This window comes from Spea bombifrons, chromosome 6 (genome assembly GCF_027358695.1).
Source record: "Spea bombifrons isolate aSpeBom1 chromosome 6, aSpeBom1.2.pri, whole genome shotgun sequence".
NCBI classification, from domain to species: Eukaryota; Metazoa; Chordata; class Amphibia; order Anura; family Pelobatidae; genus Spea; species Spea bombifrons.
Window position 1 is genome coordinate 28,633,621 of NC_071092.1, and position 18,854 is coordinate 28,652,474.

Sequence of the window (18,854 nt, forward strand, 5' to 3'; positions counted from 1 at the left end):
CTGCACTCCGTTCTTAAAGTGGTGAAGGGCCACTGTTTCAAGGGCAACATAGAATGTCCTTAGGTACAAACCATATATATTATATATGAACAAAAGTATTGGGACACGACCATTACACCAGCAGAGACCATTGCATAATATGAAGCTGACACCTTCAGCTTGAACAGCTTCCACTCTTCTGGGAAGGCTTTCCACGAGATTTTGGAGTGTATCTGTGGGAATTATTGCCCGTTCATCCAGTAGAACATTTGTAAGGCCAGGCACTAATATTACACGCAATCTCCGTTCCAGTTCATCCCAGATGTGTTGGATGGGGTTGAGGCTCTGAGCGGGCCAGTCAAGTTCTTTCGCTCCAAACTCATTCAACCATGTCTTTAAGGACCATACTTTGTGCACCACTATATGGACAAAAGTATTGGGACATACATCTTCATTATCTAAATCAGGTTTTGGGCTAGGTTCCTTACTTCCAGTGAAGGAAAAGCTTACACCTTTGGGATGAACTGGAGCAGAGATTGTGAGCTAAGAGGGGACCAACTTCATATTAATGTCTATGTATTTAGAATGTGATGTCTTCAGTCACTGTCGGTATAATGTTCAGTTGTCCCAATACTTTTGTCCATATAGTGTATGTTGTACCTATTTGTCTCTGGTTACAAATTTGTGTATCTTGCCTGTCTCAGAAACATTCTCTGTCTATTTTACCAGGGCTGTTCCTTCCAAAACAGGAATAAGGAAAATCACTCAAGAGGCACCCTTCTCCAAGAAACAGCTAAGAGAGACTCAACCCACTAGTAGCTCCAGAACAATGCCCCCTCTGCCAGAAATGATAAACCAAGTTGGGTGTGAAACAGCCTTCCACGAGAGGCCTTCTTACAATTTTTAAGAATTTATCTTGTGACATATTAAAGCCTGATGCCCCACAAAGCTTTGGACCATGGATTCTCCACAGACAGCAGGCCCAAGAGTTCACAACAAGCTGAACACTTTCTTCTCATGGCTTCTATATGAAGTCCTTTATTGTACAGAGCTGTAAGGGCAGATGCTTTCGGGCACAAATGCCTTTTAGTCAATGATGTTAGAAGCTTTCGTGCTGTACATATACTGACCCTCAGTACTTCACCCAGACATTTGAGGATCCCAAGGCGGATGGGTACCAGTAAACACTTTAACACTTTAATCAAAATTGAATAAAAATAGTGGGGCAAATAATTTCTAACTGGAAAATAATAATATTTGGGGTGCAAAATCACGCTCTTTACAGAATGCTAACTCTAAATGGGATAGGAAGACACAAGGGATTTACAATTTCTGCTACTTGTAAAAATCAATGAATTTCTGAGCAAGATGATATTTATGTGACACTGTGTCCCAGTGACACAGCAGAGGCCACGGGGGATTGCATATCCATATCTGCTCTGATAAAAGCAATTCAATTAACCAAAGACGCTTCAATAGGTTTTAGACTTGCCACGTTGCCCATATTTCACATGTGATCAGCATATGTAAAGTGTTCCGAAACAGTATGTGGGAGATCATATATATATATATATATATATATATATATATATATATATATATATATATACTGAGGGCAGGAGAGCAATCACTCAGTTATAAATCGCACAGGGAGGCACTTTACATGTGCTGATCAACAACATAGTTATGGCAACCCTAGGAGGTTTGGTTGGGGGTGACTTTGTTGAAACATTTCTGTGAACTTCTGGCATATTGTGAGCATTTTAGTATTTAATAACTAAACTGGGAGCTCCCAGAAGAGTTGCAGTTTCAGATCACCCATTTAACTATATATAACATAGGACTAAGCTCAGTGAGTTGGTAAATCGGTAAGATTTCATGAAGGTGTCATCACTGATTGAACTATGCATTATGCAGGGCCTGATCAGTTGTTGTCAAGGAGAAATTGAGTCCTTGGTAATGTACAGCATGATCAGACTGGGGATTAAAGTCAGCGCTGGCACTTTAAGGCCAGCAGCTGATAAAATGATGCACATGGATGGCCACGTGTTACACTCCTACACTAATATAGCGTGTGACAGCATAAACTCATCTGGAAGTTGGACTCCATAAAGGATGGGATCTGATGCACAAGCAGCTGTAAAGGTACTAGGGAGGTATCATTAAGCACTGACCCACTAAGCATTTGCCCGGTTCTTGTGATGGCCGGTCCGGACTAGCACAGTAAAGTCAGTGAGTTGAAAATGCAGCTCTCCTGCAAACATCTCTGCAAATGACGCAGATAATGTTTTGGTTCTAGTGTGCTATATTTTCCTGCTGTAAAAATCCTCAAATGGTATTTGGTCCTTAGTCTTTTTGCCTTCCCCATTCATGTTTAGATTCCTTTACTGTATTAACCTTTACCACTTCTGCTGGAAGGCTGCTCCACCTATCTACCACTCCATCAGTGAAGTAAATCTTCCTTACATTATATCTAAGCCTCTGAGCCTTTCTCCTCCTTTAAAATATGTTATACATACTGAGATCATTTTAGTCTTTCCTGATAATTTGTATCCTGCAAACATTCTGGGGTCTCCAGAACTTTACTCTCAGTGTTGCTTGTGTTATCCATCGCTTTGCTACATTACTTTAAATCCTCAGAAAAATGTATTCATTGTTGCCAACACAAGGATGTGAGGTAGACCTCTGCATGGAAGCTCTCAAGGCTTCTCTTTGTCCACAAGTGGACCCCTTGATGCTTGGACTGAAGGCATCTGCTGCTAATTACCGTATTTGTCACATTGTTTCTGTACAAACGTGTCCATTGTAATTTTTTGCTCTATAAATCTTAAAATTCGTTCAGACATTTCGATCCAAAACAAGGAACATTCACGGAGAAAGCGTTCCCTCAACACAGCTTGCAGGCCGTCCTAGCATTTTGTGTTATAGCATTGCAACAAAAGGAAGTGAAAAGAGGTAGCGAGATAAAAGAGGAGGCAGAGATAAAGGGGTTGGACATATAAAGCTTTTAAGGCAGAGAGAACAGATGATGTCTGGCCCTGGGCAGTCCACAGCTCTGTATCTGCCCTCCCTTCTTACACAGGGAATTCCTTTCAGAGCCCTCCCCGATGGAGTAGATCCTCCTCGTCTCTGGGCGTAGTCCTGTCACAGTTCTTGTAGACTTGCTTTTCTGCATATTTTTTTCTTGGCCTTCATTCTTCTATTTTTTCGTCCGTTTCCCCGCTCCTCTTACACCTCTCGCCCAAACCGAGATTTCTTCCCCCACCGAACCTAGACAGAGCACAGGTATTCATGTAATTATTCTCATTTTCTAACTTTACACAGCTTCTCTTCCCTGTCTCGCAAAACGTTTATCGGTAAGATGTTGGAACAAGTGAGAAAATTGGTGATGTCTGCAGCCGTCTGCCAGGGTTCGGACAACCGCACCAAGTACGCTGAACTTTTCAACAAATTGGACATCAACAAAGATGGGAAGGTGGACATCCTGGAGCTGCAAGAAGGTCTCAAATCCATGGGGATGGCTGTGGGCAAAGGCGCGGAAGAGGTGAGAGATATCTTATGGGATTATAATATAAAAGTAATGGAACAGTGAAACCGTATTACCTGTACCAGCAGTTATATGTTAAAAGTGGTGTAGTCGCCGTAGCGATCAATGAAATGTTCCAGCTTTTTGCTCTGTATTTACGACTTTGCACTAGGAGTGTTTTTATACACGCTCCCTATTGCTCTTTTTAGTGTATATTTCACTTTTGGGCTACTGGAACGCTTATGAGTTATTAGGCAGGATACCAGAATTTCTCTGCTTAAAAAAAATACGTTGGATTTTGCCCAGGTTTTTTTTTTTTTTAACCATTAGTGCTTAAAAGGAAACTTGGGTAATTGTTTACCCTGCAAAAGCAACCAAAGGGTTAAAGATAGTCTTGCTCAGATGGGCGGAGTTATTAGGTTGTCAATCTAGACCATATAATAATCAAATGCTAACCACAGACCTTTCAGTTGGATTAAGCCGGAGTGTCATGGTGGGCTTGGGGGTAATAAATAGACTTTTTGTTTCAGGTTAAAGTAACGTTTGTTTGTAAATAAATGTATAATCTTAGAAAGATCTGGTTTGACAATTATGATGGTTTTCTTTTACGAAGCAGCTCATCTAATGACTTTCTCACTGTTCTTGTTGAAGGCAGGTGTTAAAAACAAAAACAGGTACCCAGGTAGCTGCCCACAATTTAAAGTATAAATAGGCATAATAAATATAATTTGCTAGCCAAATTGCTATAAACATATTGATCAAGATCCACAGTGTATCATGTTTGCAGGAAACATATATTTTTAAACGTATTCAAATAATTGGAATCATTTTTGATCTATATCCTTGCCCATCATTAATTCGTTTAATGAATAAACCAAACGGATGACCTGTTCACAAAAGAATTAAAATCTTCTGTGCGTCCGCAGTATGCCAGAGCCACTTGGGAGGATAACGTGAACATACCCCGGGAATACCTGGCCGAACCGGTTCATTTACTAACACGGGCGTGACTGTACCTTTAACAATACGTGCCACATGCCATCCATGATAAGCACACTCTGGCCACTAAGGACTACATCACCCAGTTATTCTCCCATAGTATTCAGCTGGCCGTGAGTCATGGAAGTTATTCGAGCAGCGATAGTACCTTCTGTATTCATATTCCTCTCGGCTCGGCTATTTATTTTGCAGAATTTATTTTGAAATAAAAGCCAAGGATACAAAGCGACAATTGTTCAAATGTATCCATTCAAATTATTTAAACCATAGCCAAAGGCTTAGGCTTAGGATGTTATTACTGTCTCCTGATGGCTCTACAGCATAATCAATATCTACAGGGAGTGATGTGGCCTGTCCCAGCTGAGACTTTGCTCAGTTTATTGGACTCGTACAGCTATAAATCAGGGCATGGGTTGTAATAAGAGATGTTTCTTTAAATCTGTTACTGTAACCAAGGCAAACATCTGCTCTGTGTCCTACACATCACATGCTTGCTTCAACGCCTTCACTGTATTAACATCTACCGCTTCTGCTGGAAGATTATTCCATGCATCCACTACCCTTTCAGTAAAGTAATATTTCCTGGTGTCACTTTTAAACCTTTGCCCCTCTAGCTTAAGACTGTCCTCTTGTTGTGGTAGTATATCTTCTTTTAAATAAACTCTCTTCCTTTATCATGTCCAGCATAAATGTCCTGTTTTACATGACATGCAGAATGTGCGCTATATATCTGTTTGTCGGGATGAAAATGACTCTTCTTCTAGGACAAGCATTTAAAGGAACATTCATGTCATATTTTTTTGTTTACATTACTGTTCCATATATATAAATGCGAATGCATTCTCTCAATGCCTTTGCATGTGCGTGCAAAACAGGACAGTACTGCTTGACTGATATGAAGACACAGCTGCCAGGAAAGTAAATGCCTGAAATAAGATGTAATAACAATAATATAATAATGAGCATCCCTAAGGGCTTCATACGTTTTGTTCGCCCTGGGCCATTGAGAAAAATGCCTCTGCTGGAGGTTCTAGAACACTTTAAAAACAAGGTGTTCCATGATGTTCCTCCATCACATCTAGCCCACATACTAAACCTTACTATAAACCTCCTTTTTCATATTTTGGGCTAGAAGCGGGCCTTGATCGTGCTTCATCCTCTGGTCATGAATTGGATCGTTACCGAAGAGTAACCCATTGTGTATGAATAAATTAGTATTTATTTCACAAAATTTTAATAACCATAGAGTGCTTTAAACCACCTGTTCATATTTCATAAATTGACATTTTATTTTTTTTAATTAGTATTCTTATGTATATATAGGTGATTTATGACAGATGTCATAACACGGCGTGGTTCTTATAGCCTCTATCATCAGGAGAAGATGAGAACTTTTCTTATGTTTCCTAAGCTGGTGGGGCAAGACCACCTTAGTTCATGTGCGGCGCACTGGCCGTGTGGACCACCTGTAGTCTCTCCTGGCAATGGCTATCACAAGACCCATTTCTTTATCTTGTTACTAACAGGTAGTAAAACTTGCAACCATCATTGCCCTCTCACCCACACTAGGAGATGATGTGTTGACAAACTTGACACTCTGAAAGAATTTGGGCCCGGAACAGGAATCTGAGCCAAATGAATCACTGATTTGGTGAAACAGTTTGCTTAAAGTTTATACTACTACCTGTATAGAGCCAAGCGGATTCATTTGTTCTTACAAGACAAAACTTGCCCAACACACCTTAAAATAAACACAACTTCTTTATTACTTACTTTTTAACTTACTACAATATGGCTGTAGGATATTGTGTGAGGAAAGAAGAATGAGTTCCAGTTATCTACATAGGAAGAATGAGAACTATTTGGCTGACCATTTGCAGTCCACACTAATGCACATACCCAAGTTACTTTGAGATGTTGGGGCATCCTTTTGTTCTTTTGAATACTGTATCTGCTTTTAGAGACCATGGCTTATCGAAAAACATAAATCATTTTAAAGAGAAATCACTAAAATGGTTTCTAGTCTTACTGACAAATATATCTGGCAACACTAAGAAACCTTAATATGTCCTAGAAGGTAATTGTCCCTTTATGTTTTATAGTTCATATAGGAGACTTCAAGTGCTCCAAATCCAATCAAATTGCCAAAGAGGGACATTTTTTTTTTGCTTTAGAGGGTATGATTTCCCAAGATATTTCATGTGACTCTGTACCCCATTGATTGCTAGTATGTTAGGGCTGTAGAACTAAAGTTAGAGGAACAGAGGGATTTGGCATCAGGCGGTCACACATTCACAGCCACTTGAGAGGTGAGAATACATCCATTTATATAGTCTATGCCTCCCTCTTTGACCACTTGAAATCCTGGGTGATAAGGCCTTGGAGATACAAAGAAACATAATGTGTATGTAGATAAGAGACCATTGTCCCACTTATACTACTTAAAAGACCCACAGCAAGCAGAGTCCTTTACCCAGATGCAAGGGTAGAATGCACGTGTTTCTAGCATCTTTTTACTCGGCACTCCTGACCTTTGGGTTCAATAGATTATGGGTAGGTAAGGGACGTGCTAGAGTTATACTCTACCTGCAAGATATAGTGTTGTAAACACTTGTTTACAACTTATCTAGTGATGGCAGTTATTTCAATGATCTGTACAGTATTTTATTCAAAAGAACATATCAAAGGGTTGCTTAGTGTATTGGACTCTTGAGAATATATGCTGAGGAGTCAGTTTATGCACGAGTCAGCAAAATCTATTTATAAACTGGGTGTGACTGTGGATTTACATTTGGTTTTGTCAGTTTAAATATATACTGTATATATGTCTGTTCCAAAGTACACAGACGTGGCATATCTGCCGACACTCCCTGCAATTAACTATAATGTAAAATACAATAAACGCTAAGGCTCACTATTACCGACGAGGTTCCGCATCTTGTTACGTTTTTCCTCATTCCTATTTTTGTAAGGAATAATTAATGGTCATGTGACCCAAAAGCACATGCTGATATGTTGTTACCATAGAAACTGAAAACGTTTTTATGCGATCGAAACGTGAGGAAAGAATAGTATAGAAAGACAGCTCTGTTAAGGTTTTTATTCTATTTCTATGTGTAAGCTACTGAGACATTCTACTTTGTATTCAATATTGTTTGTACGCAAAATAATTTGTAATCAAGCATCAAGTTTTAATATCTTGTTATCCAAAGACCTTCCGTTGTTGAGATATATATGTGTGTGTGTGTGCATATATATATATATATGTATACACACATTTTTTTTTTGTTTAATTATAGTGTGCTATGGTTCCCCTTTAGTAGTTTCTAGAATCTGAAACTCAGAATCATCCTTCACAATAATGCTGGGTATCAAGCTAAGGCCTTTCATTGTTTACTAAAACACCTATTGATTCTAGACAAATTGAGCAACAATTTGCACAGTTGAACAATTTACTTCTCTTTATACAAACTAGATGGCTTTTTAAAGGTCTGGGTGAAATTTAGTTTGAATAGAAACCGTAAACCGATACTGGTATGTTATGGAACCTGATCAATAGAATGTAATGAATTTTTCTCTCCTGAATAGTCGTTCTGCTTACTTTTTTACATTTGTTTTTTATCTTACAGCAAATTGTGGCAGCTGGAGACACCAACAAGGACGGGCATTTGGATTTTGGGGAGTTTATGAAGTATCTAGAAGAGCATGAGAAAAAAATGAAAATTGCTTTCACGAGTTTAGATAAAAACAAAGATGGTAAGAAAACAACATTTGTCTGTGGCTTTAAGTGGACAAAATTTCGTTTTTTTTTTTATTTTTATAAAAAATGTGTCTTTTAGCCACAAATTTACAGAATACCGGAACTTCTTACCACGATGCAGTAAAACCCAGGAATTTTCACTCAGGCTGAGGCCTAATAAAGCTTGAAGGGTTTTATTCAACCCAAACGCCACCTTACAATTTCCAGTTGTGTTTTTTAAACTCAAACCAATGCCATGTTTTTTTTTTTCCTATATTTATTGCTGTCTGGCTCAATGTTTTTTTTTTCTTTTTAAGGGAAGATTGAAGCATCTGAAATCATGAATTCCCTCAAAGCTTTGGGGATAAACATTTCTGTGGATCATGCCAACACAATTCTGAAGAGGTCAGAGAGTAGCGAGTTATTTTTGTTACTGTGACAAACCGTAATGTTTAACCCCTTAACGACAATCCACGTACATGTACGGGGTTGCCGTGCAACGGGTTAACGACAATGCCCGTACATGTACGGGCTGCCGTTAAACAGCTGCATCGCCGCGATCGCGGCGTTTTCGCCGCGATCGGCGGCTTTGCAGCATCCACGGAAGCCTCCCAAGTGAGGCTGACCGTGGATCCGGGGAGGGCAGCCCTCGGCAGCCCTCCCCGGAAGAAAAATGGCCGCCGCCGCACCGATCATGAAAGATCGCGGCGGCGCCAGGCTAAAACAGCTTAGGAAGCGATCTGATTCGCTTCCTAAGCATAAATGGTGCTAGCCCCCGACCCCCGATCACCTTGTGATTGCTCCGAAGAGCAACCACAAGTGCCATCCTGTGAATGACGTTGCCGTCATTCACAGGATGGCATTAACAATAGATCTGAGTTCATAGAGGGTCTATCCAGACCCTCTTGTGAACTCTCGAGCTCCTCCTGCAGGTTGAATGCAGGTACTGCATCCAACCATGCAAGGTCAATGGAGCCCAGCTCACTAATGAGTGATTAGTAAAAAAAAAATTAAAAAAAAATTAAAAAAATGTTAAAATTTTTTTTAAAAAAATGTTTAAAAAAATAAAAATAATATGGTAACATGTAAAAATCCCCACTGTCACCAAAAAAAATAAAAAAAAAATTAATAAGCAAGTCCTAAAATTCTTTATCTTTACAAAAATTCCAGCATGGAAAGAGTTAAAATATTGGCATTACAAATGCCCATAGGGTGTCTCGTATTAAAAAATGCATGAGTGGATGGGATAAATTGAATTGGCCGGGTTCAAAGGTGTCCCAAATATGGGACATGGGGGCAGTAGGATCAGATGTCTAAATGGCCAAAAAATACACACCTCACAAAGGCGGCCTTTTACCTCCCAAATAACCCAACAAACCCATGCATGTGGGGTATCACTGCGCTCAGGAGATGTTACTGAACACATATTGGGGTGTTGTTTGACACGGACATACACCAGGAGCGATAAATTTATACCTGAAGTACAACGTGTGTGAAAAAAATACAAAAAAATTTACTACCATAAAGTTTCACAAAGGCTGGTGGTAAAATTAGTGCATGGAAAGGGTTAAATTACCAGCATGTGAAATACCTTGGGGTGTCTAGTTTTTAAAAATATATGACTTGATGGGGTAAATTGCATTGGCCGGCTTCAAAGATACCCGAAATGGCACATGGGGGGAAGAATTACCAGATTTGGAAAAAAAGGTTTTGAAATAGCAAAACGCTACCTGTACTTATTGCCCCATAACGTGCAGAAAAAAGCAAAAAAACATAAAAACATTGGGTATTTCTAAACTCAGGACAAATAGTAGAATCTATTTAGCAGGTTTTTTCATTCGTTTTTGCAGATGAGTAAAAGTTTTTTGTTTAAAAAGTGAGAAAAAGTAATTTTTTAACAAAAAATCCCCATATTTTATCATTTTTTTTATAGTAAATTAGATGATATGATAAAATTAATGGTATCTAAAGAAAGCCCTGTTTGTCCTGAAAAAAACAATATATAATATGTGTGGGAGCATGAAATGAGAAAGAAGAAAATCACAGCTAAACAGGAACACCGAAAAATGTTAAAATAGCCATTGTCCCACAATATACTACGAGTAAAAACCCCTATTGTCCTTAAGGGGTTAATATGATCCTTCCTCCCTTAGGGGGATTAACTAAAAGGCAACTGCCCTGGGCCACTGAAAATTCAGGGAAAGGAGGTTGCAACTTGTTTGCTCAGATGCATTAATATGGTTCACTCTTCTTGTACCTTGTTGAATATAGATCAAGCTTTGATCCTAACTGAGCGATCCCGGGTCATCTACAATCACAAGAAAATTAGGGGGTCCACAGTTAATAGTGTGAGGTGCGCTCACTACAGCCTACCAGTCATTGAGCACAATTAACAGCCAATGTTCTATGTATACCTTGGCTTGACCATAATTGGGTAATTACAGTGCTGTGGCAATGTATTTGCCCCTTCCTGATGTCTTCTATTGTTGCATATTTGTCACATTAGTTTCAAATAATCAAACTAATTTTACATAAAGAGTAAACACACAATGCCGTTTTTAAATGATTATTTTATTTATAGAAGGAAAAAAGCAATCCAACCCTACCTGGCCCTATTTGAAAAACGAATTGCCCCTTTTGTTACTAATTGAACCAATTAACCAAATGTAATTGTTCATTGGGTTAAATTTCACTAGACACATTCAGGCATGAATGCCGTCAGCCCTGTTGAATCAAAATATCAATTAAATAGAGACTGTCATGCATGTCGAGTAAAGTTGGCTAAAAGGTCTCAAAATGCAGCACATGATGCCACGATCTAAAGAAACTCAAGAACAAATAAGAAACCAAGTCATTCACATCTATCAGTCTGGGAAGGGATACAAAGCTACTTATATGGCTCTGCAATCCAGCTAATGACTGGGAGAGCCATTCTCTACAAACGGGGAAAACCTGAAACCATGGTGAACCTTCACAGGGGTGGTCGGCCTACCAAAATTCCTCCAGGAACGCATCAACGCTGTTCAAAGAGGAGGCCCAAAGAACCCAGACTAACTTGTAAAGAACTGCAGGTCTCAGTTAAGGTCAGTGTTCACGATTCCACAATAATAAAGAGAGTTGCAACGTGAAAACCACTGCTGATCAAAAAGAACACAAATGATTGTCTCACATCTTAATGACTGGGAAGAAAATCCTGAAGGAGAATTTCTGGCCATCAGTTTGTAACCTAAAGCTCAAGTGCAGTTTGGTTATGCAGCAGAATGCCTCTGAATGGCAAAAAAATGAAGGTTTCGGAGTGGCAACTTGGGAAAGGGCTGAATACTTTTTCACACCGATGTACTGTGTTCAGTGTTTTGTAAAGCTCAATGGTACAGAATTTGAAACCTGATTCTTGTTCTGCTCTTGCAGTATGGATATAGACGGTACGCTCACAGTGGACTGGAATGAATGGAGAGACCACTTCTTGTTCAACCCAGCAGATAACATACAGGAAATCATCCGCTACTGGAAGCACTCTACAGTGAGTTTGACTGTTTATTCTTTTATTGATCCTATTTTAAGGCATAGTGTCACATTGTGATGGGCATCTTCTGTAATTCCTCACTGCTGAAATATTTCTATTTTGTGGCCTAATCCAATAGTTTTTGACATTGGCAACACGAGATATTTCTTGTATGTGGTATGGGTAACTTTTTTTGCATTTGTTTCAAACATGGCGGAATGAGAGGCAGCAACTATAGAATAATGAGAATCAGGAGCAGTTTGCAGTCAGTGTCATTCTAGCTTTTTTCTTTATTGTCACTTATTGGACAGTTAAAAGCTGATTTACCATTGCTTTACATTAACCACCTCGATTGGCTTTATGTTCTTTGGCTTGTAAGTATTTTAACAGAATAAGCCCAAAATATTTAAAGCTTGTTTACTCCAAATGTTTGCCTCCTCAAACCAGGTTTTAATACTCCTTTGTTTCCTCAGGTTCTGGATATTGGAGATAGTCTTACAATTCCTGATGAGTTCACAGAGGAGGAAAAGAAGACAGGTCAGTGGTGGAAGCAGCTCTTGGCCGGAGGAATGGCTGGCGCGGTGTCCAGAACAGGAACTGCTCCCCTGGATCGTTTGAAAGTCATGATGCAGGTACAATATCCAGGCTTTACCTTTGACCCTTATACTGTTAAGAATAGACACTGTTACCTTAGACAAAATGAGGCAAAAAAAACATGGTTTTGTACAAAAAGAAAAACAGAAAAGAAATCCAGGATGCCGGTACAATAGCCAGATTGTCACCCTTTTTGGGTTTGACCCAGAGTTTCCAGGTGAAGCAGAGCCTTGGGTGAGGACAGAGTTATCTCCATGTAGCGTTGAATGGGTTGGAAGTGGGAGGATCAGGCAGAGCAGATATGGTTTCCCTGCCCCTGAGAAAAAGGAGAGTTACCTGGAGATCCTGGGAAGTATTGCTTTATCCAGAGACTCCAAGTCAGACCTGGAGAGTTCCCAGGTATGATTAACTAGTATGTTGCCTGACAAAAAGCATTCATACTGCTGCTTTGGTTTTTTTAGGTAATCAGAATTACTTTAATATCGATGTTTTTTTTTAAAGCATGAGTGTAAACCCCAGGCCTCAGGGGCTGGATACAGACCAGGAATTCTGTGTATACTTGCCAGAATTCATTCATGTTGTTAGGATACATGATTACTTCCTAAGGACCCTTACGACGTAATAGAACTTGCTTAGTAATTTGCATCAACAAGCATGTTTCCAGCAGTTACACGGGAGGTCACAGAGTCTCCCCTGTCAGCAAAAGCCCGCATGTTCTAAACTGTATAAAGAATCGGTTAAGCAGACCATACATTTTGGAACATTAGAGGTAGTTTCACAAAATGTATTTCTAGAAAAGGCCAATAATTGTTTCAGTGCTGAATGCTAGAAAATGTATTGTTTGGGAAGTATGTGTGTGGTATCACTGCACCACATGCCAGCAGGACATGAAGAAATATGAAATATTGAAAATTGGCATGGAGACAAAATTTGTTAACCGGTTTTTACAGATTTTACCACAGTTTACTGCGCTGTTGTATACAATCTGGGCTGCAATGGCTTTAACTATTGCATTGTTCTTCCTCTATATTATTTTGTGTATTATCTCCCTATTTCTGTTAACTTTCTTTGCTAAAAATGAACCATTCTCCTGTTAGGTACACGGAAGCAAAGGAGGCTCAAACATGTTGCTTGGCCTGAAACAAATGGTAAAGGAAGGAGGAGTCCGATCCTTGTGGAGAGGCAATGGGGTCAATGTAATCAAAATTGCCCCTGAGACTGCCATGAAATTCTGGGCATATGAGCAGGTAAGGATGACCCTGATATCAGATTAACTCAGATCTAGCACTCTCCGATTTTTGTTCCACATGTTGCAATAGCCAACGGACTTACTATTTGTGACCTACATTGCTTTAAACAACAAAAACAAAACTTCACTCAATCTCATGCCACTCACTGTGAGTTAGAGATGTCTAATGTATAATGTGTTTATGTATCGCTGTATTGAAACATGTGCCATCTCTGGATTCCTTTACAGTACAAGAAGCTGTTTACATCTGAAAGTGGGAAACTGGGCACACCAGAGAGATTTATAGCAGGGTCTCTGGCTGGAGCAACAGCACAGACCTCAATCTACCCTATGGAGGTAATTGACCTGGCCTCAAATTGGTAAAATAAGTACATTTTTTTTCACAAATGCATATATATATGCCTAATGTACAGATTAAGGCTTTTCGCAGTTAAAGAGCCCTTAATGATTAAAAAGAATCCAAAGTCATTTTAATTTACTGCTGGAATTTCATAAGTGCATTCAGAGATGGATCTGATCTGTAATGTAAGTAATACATTTTACATAATTTACCAGTTTTTAAAAGGAATCATTCCCCTTCTCTTATGGGGTCCTTTTAAAATCTTCCACTTTTTAGCATTGGGGAACTAGGGCATTATTTATTAGAAGATGCTGTGGAGGCACCAACCTACATAGTGTAAATGCGTCCGTTACAAGGATCTTCCCAATCAGCCCATTGAGTAGTGTCGCACTGAACCCTAGGAGTATACACTGCAAAAATAATGTTGTTTCCAAAGTAATTTCAAAAGTTTAGTGGCACTTGAGGGGTCACTTCTTAGGAAAGCATATTATGGTATAGGGGAGTTACTGGGTGACTAGAATAACCTTTAATGATAGACAAAATTAAAAGTAACTTAAGAAACAATGAGAGAATGGAGGTCTATTGGAAGAATATTTTTGGAGAGGACAATGCAACTGTTAAGGACTTGTAAGGAAATGTTAGTAGGAGAAGGTAGCTGAAAGACTTCATAAGTAAATTGCTTTCCTAGGTTCTGAAGACCCGTTTAGCTGTGGCAAAAACAGGACAATACAAGGGAATGTTTGATTGTGCTAAGAAGATAATGCGGAAGGAAGGTTTTCGGGCATTTTATAAAGGATATGTGCCCAATATCCTGGGCATCATTCCGTATGCAGGCATCGACCTTGCAATCTATGAGGTAAATATCCATGAGAAGTGTGTGTGTGTGTGTGTATATATATGTATATATGTATATATGTGTGTATATATATATATATATATATATATATATATATATAATATAATATAATTTGGCCACAAAACTATCAAATGCAAGTTGAAAGTTCTTATTTTGTTTGTCTGTGAACCGTGGAAACATAAAATTAGATAGGAAATTAAATTTCCCTCAATAGTTTGTCGTTATGCCTTAGTAAAATTCATGCTATTATATTCTGTTTCCTGAAAAAATAGGCTTAGTGATGCCTGTCCACCGCGCACACGCTAAGAATCATAATTCCAGTGAGCACTGGTAACCCTGATAGGGATTAACCATTTGCTCTTCATTCTTTTCTCATGGCAGACTTTAAAAAATGCATGGCTGCAAAAGTATGCAACTGAATCTGCCAATCCTGGGGTGCTGGTCCTACTGGGTTGTGGCACTGTGTCCAGTACGTGTGGCCAGCTGGCCAGCTATCCGCTAGCCCTCATCAGGACAAGAATGCAAGCTCAAGGTGAGAAACGACATCCAGCCAGCACTTTATATGGAATTCCTGACACTGTGTAACTGCAGAACACTGTGACTGTCACACTTGTAGAAGTACATACACCATCCGTAGTTAAAACACGTATTAATTGGGAAGATGAGGCTAGCTTTTAACCAATGTTAGGGCCTTACCATGGATTGTGGCAGTCTTTTTTTTTTCTAGAGGTGGCATTGCCATGTCCTATTCACTGATTTGCCTCGCACTTGGTTTGCTCCTGTTTTTCACACCTATTCATCACTCACAGGTATTAGTATTGGGTGTTTTTATTATACTTTTCACATCTATCACAAGTCTCGTGTCTATTTAGGCATGGAGTGGTCATTCACTTCACGTTTTGTGTGATGAGCTTTTGGGTGTACTTATTATTGCAGTTTTAGCCTTGGTTTCCAGTTGACATTTATTGATCTCCCCTGCTTATTTGACTTTCATTAAGGATGGCCACTAGTTATTTATCACAAATAATTTTGCTGCTAAATTCTAGGGATCTAGGTAACTGGAGGATTAACTCAAGGTGACTATTGGGTTACTATTCTCAAGGAAACCCCTTGTCATCTCAGAATCAGGGTTGAGCTTGATGGACACAAGTCTTTTCTCAACGTAAACTTCTATAACAAGGGTTGAACTGTGAAGTAGTGTTGTTTCAACCAAAAATGCGGCTGACACCTTTTTTTGTCCATTTTAAGTGCCATGTTTCACATTGCAGGGGAAGTTGTGGTCAGCTTCCTGTGGCAACCACATAAAAATGTGTTGTTATGCGCACAAGAGGAGACATTTGTAATATGACAACCTTCTCAATGGACCATTAATTGTGCTGTTCAACATAGATATTAATTGTACACTCAAATATGTTAAGCAAATAAGCCTTAGCACATCTGTCAATGTATTGTTTCCTTTGAAGGCTTAATTACTTAAACAACACAAATTAAGACGCTTTTTTTTTCTGTTTCCATGGTAACAACCTATCAGTGCTTGTATCACATGAAAATGCTTTTTGAATATTTAGAATCTCCAGATTTGACTTATCAGGTGGAACAGGTTGTATAGAAATTTGCGGTGGCTATTTTATTTTTAAGGCTTTTTATTTTCTTTCTTACAGCATCCATCGAAGGGGCTGAACAACTCAGCATGGGGGGTCTTTTCCGAAAGATTGTGGCTAAAGAGGGTTTCCTGGGGCTGTACAGGGGGATTGCCCCAAATTTCCTGAAGGTGCTTCCTGCAGTCAGTATCAGCTATGTCGTGTATGAGAAGATGAAAGTCCGGCTTGGCATCTGAGCCCTGACTACTTCCAAATGTTCCACTCAGGAACTACAGTGTGTCTGTGTGTGTGAGAGAGGAATCCAGGGAGCTGCTATACAAAGAACACTGAAAAATTTAAAAAAAATAATTAACCTTTCACTGCCACTATGCTTTGCTGTGGAACAGACCATTAGTGAAAGGAATAATTATAGTCAAGTTTTTTTTCTTTTTTTTTTTTTTTTCTTTCTTTTTCTTTGTAAGTCTTATATCTCCAAGTCAGAAACGTAACAGAGTGATCTACCGAACAAAAGAATTGTGGGTTTGTTCCATCAGATTTTTTTTTAATCAGGTTTTTTCCCTTATGTGTCCTTTACTGTGAAGGGTTTTCTGCCATAAAGCGAGAAATGTTTACATATACAAACATAAGTGCTAATACTCTGCAATTCATGAAAAGTAAAGAACTATATTGCCAAAGACATAATGATTGTGGGGTTTATTCACTAACCTGTAGTTTCAGAGGAATTAAAACATTTAAAAGACTTACACATTACAATTTGGCCCTTCTTCCAGGTGAGTATTGACCCACTTGTTAAGAATGGCCCAGTGATTCACACCAATTTATCATCCCAGTTCAACATTTCACAATATAGCCCTCATCACTATCACCAAGGATACTCATTCCCATCATACACAAGATTCTATACCTAGACACACATTTTTCACTCTTCGCCTTTCAGAATCTTTCCCTGACAGTACAGGCAAGAGCAGAGGTCTATAGACTAGTGCTGTATTTACGTAGGTTCATTGCTCTAAACAAGACCTAGGACACTGCTCGATTAGTGTCTCCTGGATGATGCGACATGAAGTCACACATGGAAGCTCTTCCTCAGAAAGATGTGCAGGTCAGAGTACAAGCTACTATGGAGGGTATGCCAGCTACGCACAGACCCCTTCATTGTAAATCTGCTAGTTACAAAGGAGATCTAACTAACTGGCCTGTTGAGCAGTAGTGCACTCGGACAGCTGCATGCCCAAAACGGCAACCTGTCCCAGTAATGCAGCAATAAGGAAATTACATGTATAATGTGTTCCATCATGTTAGCTTTTTCAATAAAATCACATACCAAAACCAAATGTAGAAGGTGTTTGTGGTCAAGTTAAGACATGGTATCTTTCCCTCATTAAGAAGCCTACTGTAGAGATGACTCCCTCTGCATAATCGCATCCTGATCACAGACATGAATTTAAGGATCATGATATTCCCATAGCATCTGGTCCTGTAAAAGTGGATCATAATCCAGAAGATGGTGATGTGTGTATTTTCTATGCTTTTCTGTTACAGATGTAAAATACTGCTCTTAAACCATAGTCTCCTATTCTGTGATATCATGAAAGAACTTTGGATGAACAATAATGTTTGTAACCCCCAATTCACCTCAGCCAAGGTCTTCAGTTGTGTGTTAAACTGAATTTAGAATTTGATTGCTGGACCAGGACACCTGTAACTACAGATGTTGTTGAACATAACTCCCATCATGGTTGTGCACATTTGCTACACGAATGGGTAGTGTTACATATTAAGTCAAGCTGTACATATTTTAACCTTGGAGTTCTTATGTGTCCTATAAAACTGTAATTTCAAGGTTTTTATATAACTCTGTGTTTAGGAATTTGAATAGATGTAATAATAGTCAAATAATTTGCTGTCCATTTTGCTTGTTGTATTACTCAAGATCATTAATTAAAGAAACAGTGACATTTAATAGTGTTTGTACATAGCATGCCAATAGAAAACTCTGCTATGGGGACAGGCAATTTGAGGAGGTTCAACCTATGAGGAACTATATCTTCAAGGATCTTATGCTAGCCTCAAGATGGAGAATGATCGTTCCTTAAGAGCCGAGTAACCACAGATTTCCTTCAGTTGGTGGAGCCTCTTAGCATAAATTCCAACATTTCCAATGGCCAAATATGTATATTTCTGCTCTTGGGGATGTGGTTAGAAGTGTGACCAGAGAACAGAGCTTTACATGAAGTATAGCATTTACAAGAATAATGTATTTTTCATATTTTTTTACATATTTTAATGTATAAACACATTTTCATCTGTACTGTAACTTAAATGGCTGTAGAATACTGTGATACATTAATTCCGGCCATTAATGACCGAGCAAGGGCATGTTTGTATCTACTTTGACACATAGACTTGGTTTAGAAATAAAAATGAAAACCAAAAGTACTGACATTTATTTTTCACCAGGAAAATATA

General features: G+C 39.0%; 1 protein-coding gene across 1 annotated transcript; it reads left to right on the top strand.

Moving 5' to 3' along the window:
* The first annotated feature begins 3,111 nt into the window (after nt 1-3,111).
* Nucleotides 3,112-18,348, top strand: SLC25A24 (solute carrier family 25 member 24). The gene is made up of 10 exons (XM_053468752.1): nt 3,112-3,523; nt 8,134-8,260; nt 8,561-8,648; nt 11,652-11,763; nt 12,219-12,377; nt 13,437-13,586; nt 13,817-13,924; nt 14,617-14,784; nt 15,166-15,316; nt 16,446-18,348. Exons 1-10 carry the CDS (start codon nt 3,341-3,343, stop codon nt 16,619-16,621), a joined length of 1,422 nt encoding a protein of 473 aa, XP_053324727.1. The 5' UTR covers nt 3,112-3,340; the 3' UTR covers nt 16,622-18,348.
* The last annotated feature ends 506 nt before the right edge of the window (nt 18,349-18,854 follow it).